The sequence below is a fragment of the Phocoena sinus genome, chromosome 16 (assembly GCF_008692025.1).
Source record: "Phocoena sinus isolate mPhoSin1 chromosome 16, mPhoSin1.pri, whole genome shotgun sequence".
Lineage (NCBI taxonomy): Eukaryota > Metazoa > Chordata > Mammalia > Artiodactyla > Phocoenidae > Phocoena > Phocoena sinus.
Genome location: NC_045778.1, coordinates 56,151,031 through 56,168,729, shown reverse-complemented (window position 1 = coordinate 56,168,729; position 17,699 = coordinate 56,151,031). Strand labels below are relative to the sequence as shown.

The window sequence follows — 17,699 nt, the reverse complement described above, 5'->3', positions numbered from 1 at the left end:
GTAAAAGTAGACGGAGAACTGCTTTATAATACAGCATAAAATAACTACACTCTCATGACCATGATCATCAAGAAAAGATTGTTATATTTAGGATCCTTTGTTAAGGAAGGCAGGAATGGGTGTAAAACATTTTAGAAATATCATCACCAAAAATAGTTAAAATATACAGTTTCGGCACTTGGAGGGAATGTAAATTATGTTTGACAAATGCCTCAATCTGCCTAGCTCCCCATTTAGCTGGAAGAAAAGCAACATTATAATCACGGTTTTACCAGCTTTTGAATGTTGTCTCGGTTCCCTGTCTGCCTTTATTTTTCTAGCTCAAGCTCCCGCCTCAGCTAAAATGCCCCTTCCCTTCCTAACTGCTTATCAGAGTCCCTCTTCAGTTACTTCCTCAGAGAAGTTTTCCCAGGTCCTTCCAGGGAATTATTTCTCCCTTGCCCCCTCACCCATAGATGTTGTCTGGATGCCCTTCCCTGTACCCCAGGCTGCTTTGTATCATTTTCATCCCTCTTTTCAGCTCCTGGATATTTATATCCATGTCCATCTCCCAGAGCCCTGGTAGCCCAGCACTCAGATAATGTTGGCAGAGGGAAGGTTGGTGGCAGAGGTGGCGCTTTCCCTAATGGGTGTTAAATGGCCTAGGAACCCTGCATGGCACGCACACGGCCCTCTTTCCTCAGAGCCTTTGGATGTCTGTTCCCTTCTCCCGGAAAGCTCTGGCGAACTCCTTTCCACACTTTAGGATTCAGCACAAATATCTCTGAGGGGAGAGGGGGGAGTTTATCCTAACCTATAATACCAGGTCAGGCCCCCCTATTATAAGCTCTCATAGTTCCCTATACTTTTTATTCAAATCACCTGTCTTCACTTGTAACTGTTTATTGATTCGTGTATATCTCTCTACTTGACTCTAAGCACCAGGAGGGCTGGAGGCCTCAGACAAGATAACGTCACATGGAAGGAAGGAAAGGAGGGAGGGAAGGAGGGAAGGAGGAATTGAGAAGAATCTCAGTTTGGAAAGGAATAGACAACAGAAAATAGAGGATTTAGAGTTGTTATTGAAGGTCCAGGGGTGGCTAAACGTGGGCCTAGAGGTAAACCAATTGAAGAGAGTACTAGGAAAATCCACAGGCCCCCTGCCCTGAGACACCAAATGCTTTAAGGGAGCCAGAAACCCAACCAAATGTATTTGGTTGTTAAAAAATGGAATTGAGGTGAGCTACTATATTCTCCAAATAAAAGAGGACTCACAAAGCATGATAAAAAGAGGAAATGGAATTTGACTGCAGCCTGTGGGATTTAGATTAGATAAAAAGAGAGTCTGATAATAAAGGCTGTTATGTCCTGGAAAGGATAACTAAATGTAAAAAAAAAAAAAAAAAAAAGTGTGAATTAGATTCTCTCTCAGGTTTCTCAGTGCCCCTTCCAGCTCAGATTCTCTTGTTACCTGGTGTTTCTATTGCCAGGCTAAGAAAAAACCAAATATTGCATAACAATATTACAACAATCATAATGAAAAATTGTAAAGAAAGAAATATAAACCAGCAATGTTAGAACCTTGTATAATTTATTGTTTTTCACTTTTCCTTGTTTCCTTTTGTTCTTCCTCCCTGTAGGGGAGCATGATGGACTGTGCTTTGCTTACTGTCTATTCTAATTATTGTTTAGAAGGTAAACATCTCATTCTAAATTTTACTAATTATTATTTAGCAATGTTTAACACATTTTAAAGCATATTACATCTAATTATACCAGTGAAATGTAACTTTGAGTGAAATAACTTTTTATTTTCTTTTGTAGAAAACAAAGAATGGAGCACTAATGTTTTGGCAGCTTTTTATAGAATTAAGCAGTGGGATGACTTTCTGCTAAAATAGCTCACACTGGAATTTGGAGTGATAAAGCAACACACCGACTGAAAAAGTGGTCCACATCAAAAACATCTTTAAAAAAAAATCCCTCTGAGGATTAGAATGGGATATTTGATCTGTGCAAGAAGGCAAGACCATAGGGTTTTTCTTTTTCTGTTTAAGAATTTGATTAAGGTTGTTATTGCATGCAATATATTTTTAACATGACAGAGTATTAAAAGTCATTATTTCAGGACAGTGGGATGATTATCTTCAGGTGATTTTCATACTTTGTTCTATATTTTTCAATTTTCTATAATGAATAAATATAGAAATTTATAAACTTTAGTATAAATTTTATAAAAGCAAAATAACCCTATCATAATTTCTCTCTTCTCCATGTTCTCATTGCATGTTAGTATTTCTATTATTGCATGTTTGCTTTAATGATTTAGGTACCAGTCTGTCTTATCCACATTCTTATATGCTGAGCTATGACTTGCGAAATGTAACATTGTTGGAAGTTGGGGGGAAAGGTGAGTCCAGCCTGCCTTCTAGCTTTATAAAGGGGAAAGCTATTCTCCCATTAGGCTGAAGGCTCTTTGGGAGCAGGGACTGTATCTCGTACACCCAACTCTTAGCACAGTGCTTTGAAAAGGGCTAAATAATTGTTTCCTAAAGAAGTAAAGAAAGATAATACATAACACTTTTCTTCTAACATTTAAAATTTGACTTTGGCCTTCTGCGTGGTCCAAAATGATTGGGCTGGAGATAATGAATGATTCATTTACTAGAGCTCTGCAGATCCCTTCCATTATATTAAAGTTTAACCCCTTCCAGTCATTCATTCAGTCATTCAATAAAGATTTATTGAAAACTTACTGTGTTATATCCATCGTTAAGGGCTACAGCTACAAAGGTAGATAAGACAGCCTCTGTCCTCCAGGTGCTCATTATATGGATGGGCAGCACTTTCCATCACATACTAATAATACAGCCTGTTAGTTCAATAATATAGAGATATTGAACAATTAAGTTGGCCAAACTGGGGTTTATAGGAGAAGTTTCGCAGAGCAGGTGGCCCCTGTGCTGATGTTAAAGGAGGGGCTAGACTAGGGATTAGTCGGGTAATGTATATTCCTGACAAAGAGGACAGCATGAGTAAAGGGACAAAGCCAAGAAATAACACAGTGTGGCTATGGAGTTCGGCGTTGCTGGAGCGTAGCTGTGGTAGTGATGAGTGATGAATCTGCAGGGGAGGGCGGGGAGCAGGTCATGACCGCACAGTTTAGACTTTATCCTGCAGGCAGAAGTGTTTGAAGCAGGGGATGATGACACCAGGGATTACTTATTGGCACTGGAGAGGATGGATTTGAGGGTGAAAATAACTGGAGGAAGTAGAACTTCTCAGGAGACATTTGCACAAATGAGTATGTAACAGATATGTGTTTATATTTTAAAATGAAAGCTAACATTTATTTAGCATTTATTATGTGACAGTTACTAAATAAGCAGTATTATGCAATATTGTCTTAATATTTCAAACAACCCTGTGAGTAAATACTTTTATTACCCTTATTTTACAGCTAATGAAGCAAAGAGTTAAATAACTTGCCCAAGGCCAGGATGCAACCAGAGCAGTCTGGTACCAAAGCTTATGCTCTTAATTTCTATCTCATTTGTTTAATTTCTGCCTCCTGTATTAGAATGAAAGCTCCATTCAGACAGGGGCCCTACTGGTGGTGTTCTCCACTGTGCCTACACAATAGGTGTATAGTAACGATTTGCTGAATAAAATTAATGAATAACCTAAGTGGAAGAAATAGCAGCCTAAGTTATGTAACGGTACAAGAAATATGCAGTATTGGCAAATTTTTTGCAGACTTTGTTCCAAATATTTGGCCGACTTTGGAGATTATTACGGACTGAAAATTTGTGTCCCTTCCCCTCTCCAAATTGATATGTTGAAGCCCTAATCCCCAGTGGCCCTCTAAGATTAAATGAGGTAACAAGGGTGGGGCCCTAATCCAAAAGGATTGGTAGTTTTATAAGAAGAGAGACTGGAGCTGTTTCTCTCTCTCTCTCTGTGCTTGTGCACTAATGAAAGGCCACGTGAGGACACAGTGAGAAGGTAGCTAGCTGTCTGCAAGCCAGTAAGAGAGGTCTCATCAGAAACCAAATCAGCTGGAATCTTGATCTTGGACTTCTAGCCTCCAGAACAGTGAGAAAATAAATTTCTGTTGTTTAAGCCATTCAGTCTGATATTTTGTTGTGGCAGCCGGAAAAGACTAAGACAGTGATTAGTAGGATGAGGGTGGGGAGTGAAGGAGAGGTTTCTCCCTTGGTAGACTGGGGGCACAGGTGTGCCACTAATTGGGGTGGATAAACTGGGAAGAGGAAGATCGATTATGGTCAATGGAATAACACTAATTATCCTGTACTTAAGGTTCACCTCACTCAAACATAGAAATACAACTGAAATTAGCTATTTAAGATCACTTGTTCAATAAATATTTATTCATCCTCTAGCCACCAAGGTCACTGTGTTTGTCCTGAGTGTACAAAGTAAGTAAGATTCATTCTCTGCCCTCAAGGAACTCACAGTCAGGTGGGGAGAAATATTGTTCCTTTTTGTAAAACTAACATGCTTGCTTTCCTTTTCCCTTACTTCTAAAGACCTGGAGCTCATAAGAAATATATATGTATAAAATCCCATATGGATAAGAGCTTTGGAATCACAAGACCGGGACTTGAATCTGGGCCTTGGAATAGACCAGGTGAGTGATGATCTTAGGCAGCACAAGTAACGCTTCTTATGGTCCTCACCTATACCTGCAGAGTTGTTTTAAGAATAAGAGAGGTAGGTAGAAATGTTTTGTAAAATGCAATATGCATGTTAGCAATTATTGTAATTATAAAAAGCTACATTTCCAACCTGCAGAAACTCAAGGGTAGCAAGTCATGGGCAGCAAGTCAGAGGTGAAAGGACAGCTTTGAACCGTTTGGGTGGCAGGAGTTTTGGGATGGGAGATGGAATAAGAACAGGCTTTGGGGTCCTGTGATCTGGTTCAAATCACAGTTCAGTCAGTTATTAGCTGTGGAAAGTTGAGCAAGTCATGTAATCAATCTGAGCGTTAGTTTCTTCATCTGTAAAATGGAGGTAATAATACCTCCCCAGGTGGGTTGTTCTGAGTATGTCAAGGGCTTGGCATTGGGCCTGGCAGGGCTGTTGCTCAATTAATGGTAACCGTTGTTCCTATTAAAATTACTATTTTCCTCTCCTACCTCCTAAGGGGTTTGTTTAGGTGGTTAAGTTCCTTGAAGTGCAAGGAAGTGAGGGAAATGGAAGGGCTATTACGACTTGCTTAAAACGTTATTTTTAAAGGTAAAGAAAAGTAATTCAACTCAGCTTTCCTCTCCTAACCTATGATGCACACGTAACTCTTATAGAAAATGACCACCGTATTATATGGCTTGGAGCCAGAGAACACCTACCTTGATAATTATACCTTGTATTTATTCTATTCTAAGTTAATCTACGAATCATTGTTAATAAGGTTCTCTGAAGACAATGCTTCTGAAAATTTAATGTACACATGAGTCACTTGAGGGTTTGCTAAAATGCAGATTTTTATTCAGTGGATTTAAAGTGAGGCATGAAAATATGCATTTCTAAAAAGGTCCCAAGTGAGGCCCATGCTGCTGGCTCGTGGACCACACTTTGAGGAAAGAGCAAGGCTCTACAGGGGCATGGAAATCTCTTGGGGTGGTGTAATGGCCTGCTTCTCTTTAGGGATCTACCTAATTGCAAACTAACCACTTACTGACAGAACGTTACCGTGCCTTTTTTTTTTTCTTTTTTTTTTGCGGTACGCGGGCCTCTCACTGTTGTGGCCTCTCCCGTTGCGGAGCACAGGCTCTGGACGCGCAGGCCCAGCGGCCACGGCTCACGGGCCCAGCCGCTCCGCGGCACGTGGGATCTTCCCAGACCGGGCCACGAACCCGTGTCCCCTGCATCGGCAGGCGGACTCTCAACCACTGCGCCACCAGGGAAGCCCTACCGCGCCTTTTTTTAGACCAGATTTAGAAATTCTGCAACAGGACTCATTTCTGATCAATAGTGACTTTTTCCAGCAGCCTACTACATGGGAGGCACAGTGCAAGGTGCTGGAGGTACAGAGGTTAGTAAGACACAATTTCTGCTTCAGAAGACTGCCTTTATTCTAACACTGTCCACCCTTGTAGACTGTTAATTTTCTCAGGGCAGTCTTATTGTTTCCCCTGTTGCTTAGCACTATATAGATGCCCGTAAGTACTAAATGAATGAGTTCCCAGGAATTTCATTAAAAATGTCTGGCAGAGCAAAACAAATGCTGTATATCACTTATATGTGGAATCTAAAAAATAAAACAAACTAGTGAATATAACAAAAAGAAAGAGACTCACAGATATGGAGAACAAACTGGTGGTTACCAGTGGGGAGAGGGAAGGGGGAGGGGGCCCAATAGGGGTAGGGGACTAAGAGGTACAAACTACTATGTATAAAATAAGCTACAAGGATATATAGTACAATACAAGAAATATAGCCAATATTTTACAATAACTATAAATGGAATGTAACCCTTAAAAACTGTGAATCACTAAGTTGTACACCTAAAACTTAAATAATATTGTACATCAACTATACCTCAATAAAAAAAAATCTTGTCTGGCAGCGCGTGACAATGAACTCTATCTTAGCTATCACGCATAAGAGGTGGTTAAATTAAAAAGGGGCTGATAGGGTAAGCCTTAATCCAATCTGACTGGTGTCCTTATAAGAAGAGATTCAAATACAGAGAGACTCCAGGGCTGAGCACACACACACTGAGGGGCAACCACGTAAGGACACAGCAAGAAGGCAGAGCCATCTGCAAGCCAAGGAGAGTGGCTTCAGAAGAAACCAAACCGGCCAACACCTTGGTCTTGGACTTTCACCCTCCAGAACTGTGAGAAAAGAAATTTCTGTTGTTTAAGCCACTCAGTCTATGGTATTTTGTTATGGCAACCCTAGCAAACTAATATAGATTTTCATAGCTTTTATGCCCAGAACCAAGACTCCCTTCTGTAGGGTACACAAAATGTTAAGAAAAATGCTAAAAGTGTATGGATGAACCTCTGAATGCAATGGGAATGAGTCATGGAAGGACTGGGGGGAGACAGACAGAAGAGGGTGAGACAGTAGCCAGACTGGGCTAAAACAGCTGCAGTATATATACATTTCCTTCCCCTTCTCATGATATCAATACAAAGCATAGGGCTGTTCTTTCTCCAAATCTGAGAGACTGAAAGTAGCTTTTTGACTTTTTCCCCTTTCTCAGGTTACTTTTTGATATTTAACACAATTTCACTTGTTTTAAAATATTGTGGCAGGAGGAAGACCCCAGATTTCTCTCTGTATGCAAAGTCTTTATATACAAAGAGTACCTGTGCTGATAATGAAATGAGATTGAATTTTTGACAAAGAAATGTATCAAAAACACATAGTCAAATGAGATTCCTGCTAGCCACAGGGAAGGTACATTTGAAACCTGATTCTAAAGTCAGGGGATTAATTATTTGCTTTGTTTTGCTTTCAATAAACATGCCAACTCGTAAGTACAGATGAATGCCTCTTTCAAAATAGTTATTCTGGGAGGTTCTACACTTATTCTAACCATGTCACTGTTCTCAAATCATTTCTGGAATTGCTTTCAGGGTCTGTGAGATAGTTTTCTGAACGCTCTCAACTGTGACTCTGGAAGGTAGATTTGATTTTCAAAAACAACCAAGGGTCCTTCTGGGTCAACTCTGGTTACTCGGGGGACCAGTCAAACTGTGTAATGTCAAGAGGATCAACCCTAAAGTATTCAGGCTGATTTTTCTGGAGTGAATTGTTCTCAACCTCAGAAGACAGTTTCCAAAGGCAAACCCCAGAAATGGAGTAAACATGTTATAGGCATGACGTCAAGGGCAGAGGATGTGACCGCTCTGAAGGAAACCCCATTCATTTGGATATGCAGGTTTTTTAGTGATTCCCTTTACCAGAATATTTCCTCAGGTCTAGATCTACCTTACTTCATGGGACCAGAGTTCCCAGAAGTACAAGGACCTCACTGCCTTAGTCAATTTTTAATCTCCAACCTGGGTACTTGATGTGTGTCCAAGGCATAGTTGATGGAAAGATGAATATGGGGGAAGAATGGCTAAGGTGTCTGGGGCTTACTCTATGTGATTCAAAGGGCAGAACTAGGGCCCACAGAGAAGCTCTGGAGACATAAATTTCTGCTCCTTGTAGGAAATACATTTTCAGCAGCTGGAGCTGTCCAGCAATGGAGTTTGCCCTGGAATTGGAAATGGTGAGCTTCCCACCCAGAGAGGAAGCAAAGACTGCTTGTTATGGGAACCCTTAGAGGTACCTCCTGCAATGGGGAGCTACGCAGTGCCCTCCAAGGGCTATCTCCTGAGTCCTATCCGCACAATACCCGGCAACTGGTAGGCCCTGAAAAAATACTGGAATGCAATGAATGAGGAATGCAGTGCATCCTGTGAGCCAAGTAAACGGGAAGAGGCAGGGACTCAATCAGCCTCAAGGAAGGTAGGGAGAAGTGAAATGAAAAGACCCAGGGAGCCATGAGGTAGGGCCTTCCTTGAGTTTTTGGTACCATAGGAGAGAAGCGGCTTTGGGTACCTGAAGCCTCACGTGTTTATGAGAGGGTAATACTTTTTAAGGGGGTAGGAGTTGAGGGAGGAGATTAGACCACATGCTCACCCTTCTTAAACTCCTCCAGCACCGTGTCCAGCCGGGTATCATTGAAGACGCAGTGCAGGGGCCGGTTGTAGAAGCGGGTGACCGTGAGAAGCGGCGTGCAGTCGTCGGGGTCCACGAAGGCCAAGTCCTTGACAAACAGAATGTCCACAATGTTGTGCCGCTGGTCGCCCTCGTACACGGGGATGCGAGTGTAGCCGCTGCGCAGGATCTCGGAAACAGTGGCGAAATCCAGCACAGCGTCGGAGCGCAGCATGAAGCAGTCCCCAAGAGGGGTCAGCACCTCTTCCACCACCTTGGTGCGCAGCTCCAGGGCGCCCTGGATAATGTTGAGCTCCTCTTTCACCAGGTCGCTGTAAGGATCTGCGGCCCGCAGCGTCTCCAGCAGCTTCTCCCGCGTGTAGAAGGTGCTGATCTCCTGGCGCAGCGCCCAGTCCAGCAGGCGGCTCAGCGGGTAGCACACGGGGAAAGCGGCCGCCATCAGGAGCCGGGTCAGGCACACGCTGTGGGAGGCGATGGCCAGCCCGTGCCGCGAACACACCGAGTAGGGGCAGATCTCTGCGCCCAGGAACACGGCGCCGGTGCACACGAGCGCCGGCAGCCAGGGGAAGTGAGTCCCCGCGTCGCCGTAGTCTTCCCCGGTGTCCCCGACGCCCGGCGGCAGCGAGGCGCACAGCCAGCCTGCCAGAGCCGCGTTGGCTCCGGCTTGGCCCAGGAGCAGGGTGCAGAGCAGATGGGTGCCCCTGCCGCGCACGGCCTGCACTCGGCGCGCCTGCTCCTGCTCGGCGGCCGAGCCGCTGTTCCGCAGCACCCGTAACTCCACCGGGTCCAGCGAGAGCAGGCTCAGGCGCAGGCCGCTAAACAGGGCAGACAGGGCGAGCAGCAGGAACGCTCCGAGCGCCCGCAGCCACGCTGGGGGCAGCAGGTCCCCGCCCGGGCCATAGAGCCGCGGGCGTACGCGCAGCAGGAAGCCGCCGGCGGCGCCGTGGTGGTGCCAGGCGCGCCCGTCCCAGGCGCACAGAGAGAAGAGCTTCCCGCCACCGCTCGTGCCGCCTCGCTCTGCCTCGCCCTTACGCAGTTCCCGCACCCGCACCTGGACTAGAGCTGAGCCCGCCACGCCTCCGGGGCGCAGGGGCCCCAGGACCTCCACGTCCGATGCCCAGTCGCTCTGCTCGCGGCAGCGCTGCGACCCCGGGGGGCGCGTGGGAACAGCGCTGGGCGCCGCGCCGCTCCCGCCCGGAGGCTCCTCGATAAACACGAGCCGTGGAGCCCAGTCGCCGGTGCCATTCTCCCCTGGGGAAAGGGTGGGTGTGGGCACCGGCTCCACGGGCGCCGCGGGCCCGGGCTGGAAATAGACGCGCAGGAGGAAGCTGGTGCCTTCGGCGGCGCGCAGGGTGCCCCCCTCCAGGGACACGCGGCCTCCAGCGGTGTCCTCGGGCCGCAGGCCCAGCAGCCAGGCGGCGGCGGTCGGGGGCCGAGGGGACAGGGAAAAGAAGAGCAGGAGCACAGCGCCCCTGCTGCAGCAGTCTCGGAGCCTGACACCCACCGCTGCTGCCGCAGCCGCCATCCTGCCCCCGGCGCGGCTGCACGTGATACTGCAGAAAGCCTAACGAGAGCTGGAGGGAGGAGGAGCCGGAGCCGGGAACCCGGCCCCAGGCAGGTCACCACGTGTACGCACCCCTGCGCGCGTGAGCTGGAGGCGGTGGGGGTTCAGACCCTGCCCGGGCAGTGGGTCCCGGCGGGAGGCTGGAAATGGTCACGCATCACTGCACGGTGCGTGACCCCGACGCACTTGAGTACGGCAGAGTTGCAGCCTCAGGAAGGCTTGTCTTGAAGCACGGCCTCCTATTCCAGCAGTAGGGCGCCCCTCAGCGAACTCCTACCGGGCAGAATTTCCCATCTGGTCCTGCCACTTCACCATTGGCCAGGGAAATTTCCCAGCATTTCGCCTCTCCTCCTGCCTCTTGCATTCCCTCTTCTGGTCAAAAGATATTCTGGAGACGAGTCCTGAATCTGTGTTTGGTCTCAACTTCAGCTGACCTTTCATGTTTTAAAAATTTACAAATTCTTAGGTTAAATTCCTTGTTATGATCCAAATATGCATTAATAAGAAACCGTTGAATTAAGTTATTATACCACTGTGCGATCGAATACTATGCAGCAGAAGAAAATAATGATGTGGATCCATGTGTTTCTGATATGGAAATATCTCCAAAGTAATAGCTGCAAAATATCAAGGTGCAGAACAGAGTGTAAAATATGCTACTGTTTGTATTAAAAGTATGTAAGTATAAATGTATATGTACATATATACATATATAAAATATTAGATTTAATATGCAGAGGATACACAAGAAATCTGTAATAGTGTTCACCTCTGGGGAGCAGGCCTATATTGTACAATGCCAAAAGCAGGGAATTGGCCCTGGTATAATGTGTGTGTATAGTTTTGTCTCATTTTACTACATGTATAGATTTATATAATCATTGCTGAAATCAAAATGCAGAACTATTCTATCACCATAAAGAGCTAGGAGGGAGACATTTTACTGAATTCCTTGTATTGTTTGAACTTACCATGGGCCTGTTACTTTACTTTTATGCATTTATTTAAGAAAGTTATATAGTAAAATTCACTTACTGGCGTACTGTTCTATGAGTTTTGGCAAATATTCATGTAACGATCACAATCCAAAATAGTGCCATCATTCTCCAATATTCCCTCTTTCCGTCTCTTTGTGGCCATAGCTCTCCCCCCATTTCATCCTCTGGCAGCTATTGATTTGTTCTCTCCTACAGTTTTCCGTTTCCAGAATGTCGTGTTAATGGAATAATACAATACGCAAGCTTTTGTCTCTAGCTTCCCTTACTTAAGTTAGCAATAATGCATTTGACAGTCATCCATGCTGTGTTTATCAATAGTTCATTCCTTTTTATGGCTGGGTAGTATTCTACTACATGGATATATCACAGTTTATCCATTTACCAGTTAAAGAATTTTTGAGTTATTTCCAGTTTTGGGCAATTATGAATAAAGCTGCTATAAATGTTTGTGTGCAGGTTTTTGTGTGAACATATATTTTCATCTCTCTTGGGTAAATTTACCACAGGTCTGTATTACTTTTTAAAATAATTTTATTTTATTTATTTATTTTTTTATATTTTTTGGCCGCACCGCATGTGGGATGTGGCATGTGGGATCTTAGTTCCCCGACCAGGGATGGAACCTGCGCCGCCTGCCTTGGAAGTGAAGAGTCTTAACCACTGGACCGCCAGTGAAGTCCCTGTATTACTTTTTAAAATAGAAAAATAACAATAATTAGGCATACTACCTTTGACATCTCTAATTAAAAAAAAAATCATATGTGAAATCTTATTTTTCATAGAACTCCAAAGATATTGACTGAGAAAGACTTGCAAAGGATAAAGCTCAATACAAATGGTCCCAGCTAAAAGTTACCTTCTTTTCATAACAAACTCTTATCATCCAGAGTGGAAATAGCCCCTTCTTAGTTTGAGACTAAACAGGCCTTAGTGGGTTGCTGCTCACATAGGCTGCCTTTCACGCTTTCCGACAGGAGTGTGAAACAAACCTGCCACTGCCTTAAAATACACCAGATCTTGTGCACTACAAGTTGCCTCTTGCATGGGCTGCTTAAGAGACGGAAGGAAGGTTTAATCTAGAGAGAGAACATTGAGGCATTTATTGGAAATGTAGGGGAAAGAGCGAAGAGGTGTCAGGCATGTGATTGCTTCTGTTAAGTATTGGCAAAAAAATATTCTCACTTTTGTCCTGACACTTAGATCTCTCTCCTCTCCCAGCCTAAGCTCCTCAGCACAAAGGTACCTGTTATCCTAAGGGTTCTCCCACTTCTTTTTTTGTTTTTGCGTTACGCGGGCCTCTCACTGCTGGGGCCTCTCCTGTTGCAGAGCACAGGCTCCGGATGCGCAGGCTTAGCGGCCATGGCCCATGGGCATGTGGAATCTTCCCGGACTGGGGCACGAACCCGTGTCCCCTGCATCAGCAGGCAGACTCTCAACCACTGCGCCACCAGGGAAGCCCTCCCACCTCTTTTTGGTCACAGGACTTAATCATCCTTTATCAAGGATGATAAAGGATCTTTATCAACCTAACACCTTTATCAAGCTTTAGAGTTACAAAGGGATTTCATATCTATTGCTTCATATACACACACAGAGCCCTGTGAAGTAGATATAACAATAACCATTTTACAGATCAGGTGAAATGACTCGTAAAACTTCTTTGGACTCTAGGTTTATGCTCCCTCACTCCACGGGGTTGATCTGTACCAAAACAGAAGCTTTCAAAAATATTCAATTAGGAATTTAAAAACCTAAATTTCTCATATAAAGTATTACATTCCTATTGAAAATAAAGTTTTAATGCAGAAAAGCTTACGTAAAAATAAACTATAACCCCACCAACCAGAGATAAACACTGTTAATATTTTGACACATTTCTTTTTTTATCTTCTACATAGATAACCGAGAAACAAACACACACACATATATAATTGAATACATATTATGCATACAAGTTTAGTCTGCTTCTGTCACTTAACATATCAAGAACATTTTCCCTAATGTAATAAAAATTCTTTCATAAACATAATTTTTAATGACTGATGCTGTTACATTATTGGATATATTATATTGACAGAGAGAGAACTGTAAGGGTGATATCATTTCTAGTTATACCAGCTCTATTATTAACAATGTTAGGCTTTCAACTCACTTTTCTGGACCCACTTTCTTATCTGTGAAATGAAAGACAGTTTTAAGGTCCCTACCCTTTCATGAGACAGTGAGTAAGGACTAATGTACACCAGGTGAAGATAATCTAGAGAGACTGAGTACTTTTCCTTTTCTGAGCAGGAGTTAATCTGGAAAAGTACTGGGTTTCCAAAGCTCTACTGTAGCTGAAAGGATTCCTGGGGACAGGTTCAAGCAGTGTGATTCTAGTAAGGAAGAGCTGCCAAAAACAGCTCCCCAGAATCTGAATGTTGACTATCTTCCTATCTTACAAAATGAGCAACTCCTCACTTCCCAGAGAGATGAAGGAAATGACACTTGCCTTTAATCTCATGACTCTGCTATTTCAGAACGTATGTATTTAAATGCTTTTGTTTACTTCATTACCTGTTCATTCATCAATAAATACTTGTTAGTCAACAAAGGGCTAGGCCCTGTGCTAGATGTTGTACATAGACAGATACCATCCTTGCCATCACTGAGTTTAGATTCCACTGAGGATGACAGACGTGAACCGGAAACTGCTTACCTATCTAATTAATTAATTACTCCCATGAAAGAGATGTCAAAGTGCCATGCAAGTATATAACCTGAGGACAAAGAGGAAGGTCTGGGCAGACTATTCCCAAAATGAAATGAAATGAAAATGGAAGAATTTATACATTAGGAAGAACATGAAAAATATATTTTGTACCTTCTATTCTTTTTTGTAATACTTTTAAAACTATGACAATGTATTAATAATATCCCTAATAATATAACCTGTTGACATTTATCAAGTGCTTTATCATGTGCCAAGTATATTATCCCTTTTAATCCTCACAATAGATGAGAAAACTGAGGCTCACGATAGGTAACTTTGTGAAAGTCACGTTGCTGGTGGGTAGCGGAGCTCAGTTGGATACACAGTCTGAATCCAGAGACTATAGTTTAAAGTTAAGAAAATAATGCCAGCTAACCCTTACATAAGGTTTACTACGTATTAGGCATAAATCAACTCATTTAATTCTCATAAGAACTTTTGGAAGTACGTGTTATTATTATTTTCACTTGATATGAGGAAGCTAAGCTACAGAGAGATTAAGTACCATGGTGGCCAAGATTATGCAACCAGTGGCAGAAGCACTGCCACTATACCCCACAATTTTACATGATACTGTACTATAGCTACCTGTCATATTTTTGCCCATTTACATACATCATCTTACATAGTTGCACATATAATATTCCTAAAACTGTTGTATTCTATTTCTTTTCATTCATCATTATAGCATGGTTTCCCTCATTAAAACTACTTGTGAACATGTTTTTCCTTTTTTTCTCCCCACCCCCATACTCTGTTGTTATTGTTGTTTATTGGTTGGTTTTATCACAGGCACAAAGGATTGAGTTAATCAACTTCCTCAGTCCATGGGCTTTGAAAAGGCCTCCTCCACTCCATCCTAATCCCAATCCCATCCCCTCCCCTTTCAGGCAGCCATTCCAACTTTTTGATATGTCCTTAAAACAAGTAGACAATATTGGTTTGTGTGTATTTTTTCTTTTATTGCAACATGATTCACATACCATAAAATTCACCCTTTTAAGCTATACATTTCAGTGGTTTTTAGTATATTCATAAAGTTGTGCAGCCGTCATCACTTCCTAATTCTAGAATATTTTCAGGCACCCCCAAAAGAGACCCTTACCCATTAGCATGCTTCTCTTCCCCTGACCCAGCCTTTAGCAACCACTGATCTACTCTGTCTGTGCTTTTAATTTTCACTTGTTCTGTTTATCACATTTTCACTCAACACTATGCTTGTAAAATGTGTCCATGTTGCTGAATGTACGCCTGGTTTGATATTTCTAAATGCTGGGTGGTCTTCCACAGTGGATAGCCATAACATTAATTTAATCCATTCCCTTAGAGATGGACACTTAGATTGCCATCAACTTCCCACTACCACCAATAAAGCCACAGTGACATCCTTACCATTCCCTACTGGACCAGTGGGGGATTCCTGTGGGATGTACCCACTGTGGGACTGTTGGGTCACAGTATACACATACACTTAATTTCACTCAGTACAGCCAGATTACTCTCCACCAATAGTGCCTGAAGTTTCCTGTTTTCCTACATCTTAGCCTACACTTAGTATTATTCACTTTCCAAATTTGGCCAAGCTAATGGGCGTGAAGTGCTATCTCATTTAAAAAATTGGAATGTCTCTGATTTCTAACAACTTTGAGCATGTCTTTATATATTTGTTAGCCTTTCGGGTGTGAAATTGAATTGAAAGGGCTAAAGTTTGGAGCTGGCATTAAAAGTACATCTGCTCTTTTATAGGACATATATTCAACAGTTCTTCATATCTGAAAACGTTAATGCATGCTTTACTCAGCTTGAAGCCCTGGACCAACTCAGACGGAAGCATGGAGATGGAGCTTCCTGAGAGAGCAAGGATAAAACGGCCTGCACTTGTTAATGTCTACAATAAACAGTTGTTTGTGGAGACTTCCCTGGTGGCTCAGTGGTTAAGAATCCACTTGCCAATGCAGGGGACACGGGTTTGAGCCCTGGTCTAGGAAGATCCCACATGCCGTGAAGCAACTAAGCCCGTGCGCCACAACTACCGAGCCTGTACTCTAGAGCCCACGAGCCACAACTAATGAAGCCCGCGTGCCTATAGCTCGTGCTCCGCAACAAGAGAAGCCACCGCAATGAGAAACCCGCGTGCCACAACGAAGAGTAGCCCCTGCTCACTGCAACTAGAGAAAGCCCGCACACAGCAACGAAGACTCAATGCAGCCAAATATAAATAAATAAATTTTAAAAAATTATATAAAAAAAGCCTACACAAACAGTTAATTGTGTGCACAGCATTTCTCAGATATAGGAATTTCTATCAGTTAATAAGAGAAGCCCCTGCCCAGGGCAGGGAGACTTTTTTCCACCAAAAATGTCAAGAGCTTTTTAGGGGAATGATTACTCTCTAGCATCTGGGCAGTCAGAAGCTCGGCCCCACTTCGGTCACGAACTAATCAGTTCATTCAACACCTGAATCAAGAAATCCAGTGGGGCGTACCAGCCTGGGTCACAAAGGGTTGAAAGCGGGGACAATAACCTCCAGTCAAACAGAAAAAAAAAAACCACTGAAGATGTTTTCTTTACTGAGAGGGGGTGGGAATTGAAAGCTATTAATATGTGATTGGCTTGTGTATTGTTTTCCGGGATAATTTGGTTCTCAGATGGGCAGGAGAGAAAGTCAGTCTTATTAAGACAGTCTTTAATTCAGGCAAACATTAATTTTTTTCTTTGTAGATCAATGATTCTCAAATTTTTTATGCATAAAAATCATGAAAATCACTTGGGAGTTTTTTTTTTTTTTTAACAGATTCTAGAAGGATACACAGGAAACTGCTAACAGTGGTTGCCTCTCTGAAGAGAAACTGGTAGTTGGGCAACAGGGATAGAAGAGAGACTTTTCCCTTTTGATCTTTTAAATTTTGTACCATTTACATTTCCTATTCAAAACCAATTTACATTTAATTTTAAAATGCACATTCCTGTCTCTATTTTGATTCTGTAGATCTTGAATAGGACCCAAGAATCTGCATTTTAACAAGCATCTCATGGGGTTCCAATACAGCTGACTGTTGGTTCACTTTTTGAGAAACAATGATATAAAAGAGTGGTTTTTAAACTTTTTTGGATTTACACACCCCTATGAATTCTAATGAAAGCTACGGGCCTCTCACTAGAAAACTGCACATGTACTCAAGGACACAATAACGTGAATATGTTGTTAATACAATTGCAGGCATTCATGCCATCCAGTGGCATTGTGCCCATCCATGATCCTTATGTTAGGGACCCCTGATATAGAGATTTTGTTCTATATAATGGCAAGGAGTTTGTTTGCTTTTTTTTTCAGAGAGGGAAATTCATAGAATTGAGAAGATTTTTAAGCGGGTGAATGCGTGTGTGCATGTGTGTGTGGGTGCATATGTGTAAGAAAAGAGCAGAGGCAATTTCTACTTTTGATGACGGGGTTCCTTCTCCATTTCTAGAAGCAGTTCCTAATTAATAAAGGAACAGAAGATGGATCCCTCAACAATTCCCTTCCAGCTACATCCTGTCCACAAATATGCTAATGAAATTTGCAGATGACCCCAAAAGAGGATACACTCCAAACACCAGGAAAGCCAAAGAAATTACATAAAACATTAGCAATATGGCAAAGAGAATGACACTCAACTTGAAAAAATTTCAAGTTGAGGCATCTGGGGAAAAGTAATTGGAA

At 43.0% G+C, this 17,699-nt stretch overlaps 1 protein-coding gene across 1 annotated transcript in view; it reads right to left on the bottom strand.

Moving 5' to 3' along the window:
- Positions 1 to 10,207, bottom strand: part of CNNM1 (cyclin and CBS domain divalent metal cation transport mediator 1) — a 46,732-nt gene extending 36,525 nt beyond the window's left edge. Inside the window, exon 1 of the mRNA XM_032608932.1 lies at positions 8,644 to 10,207. Within this exon, the coding sequence (XP_032464823.1) occupies positions 8,644 to 10,207 (1,564 nt within the window). The remainder of the gene's footprint in view (positions 1 to 8,643) is intronic.
- Between the last annotated feature and the right edge of the window lie 7,492 nt (positions 10,208 to 17,699).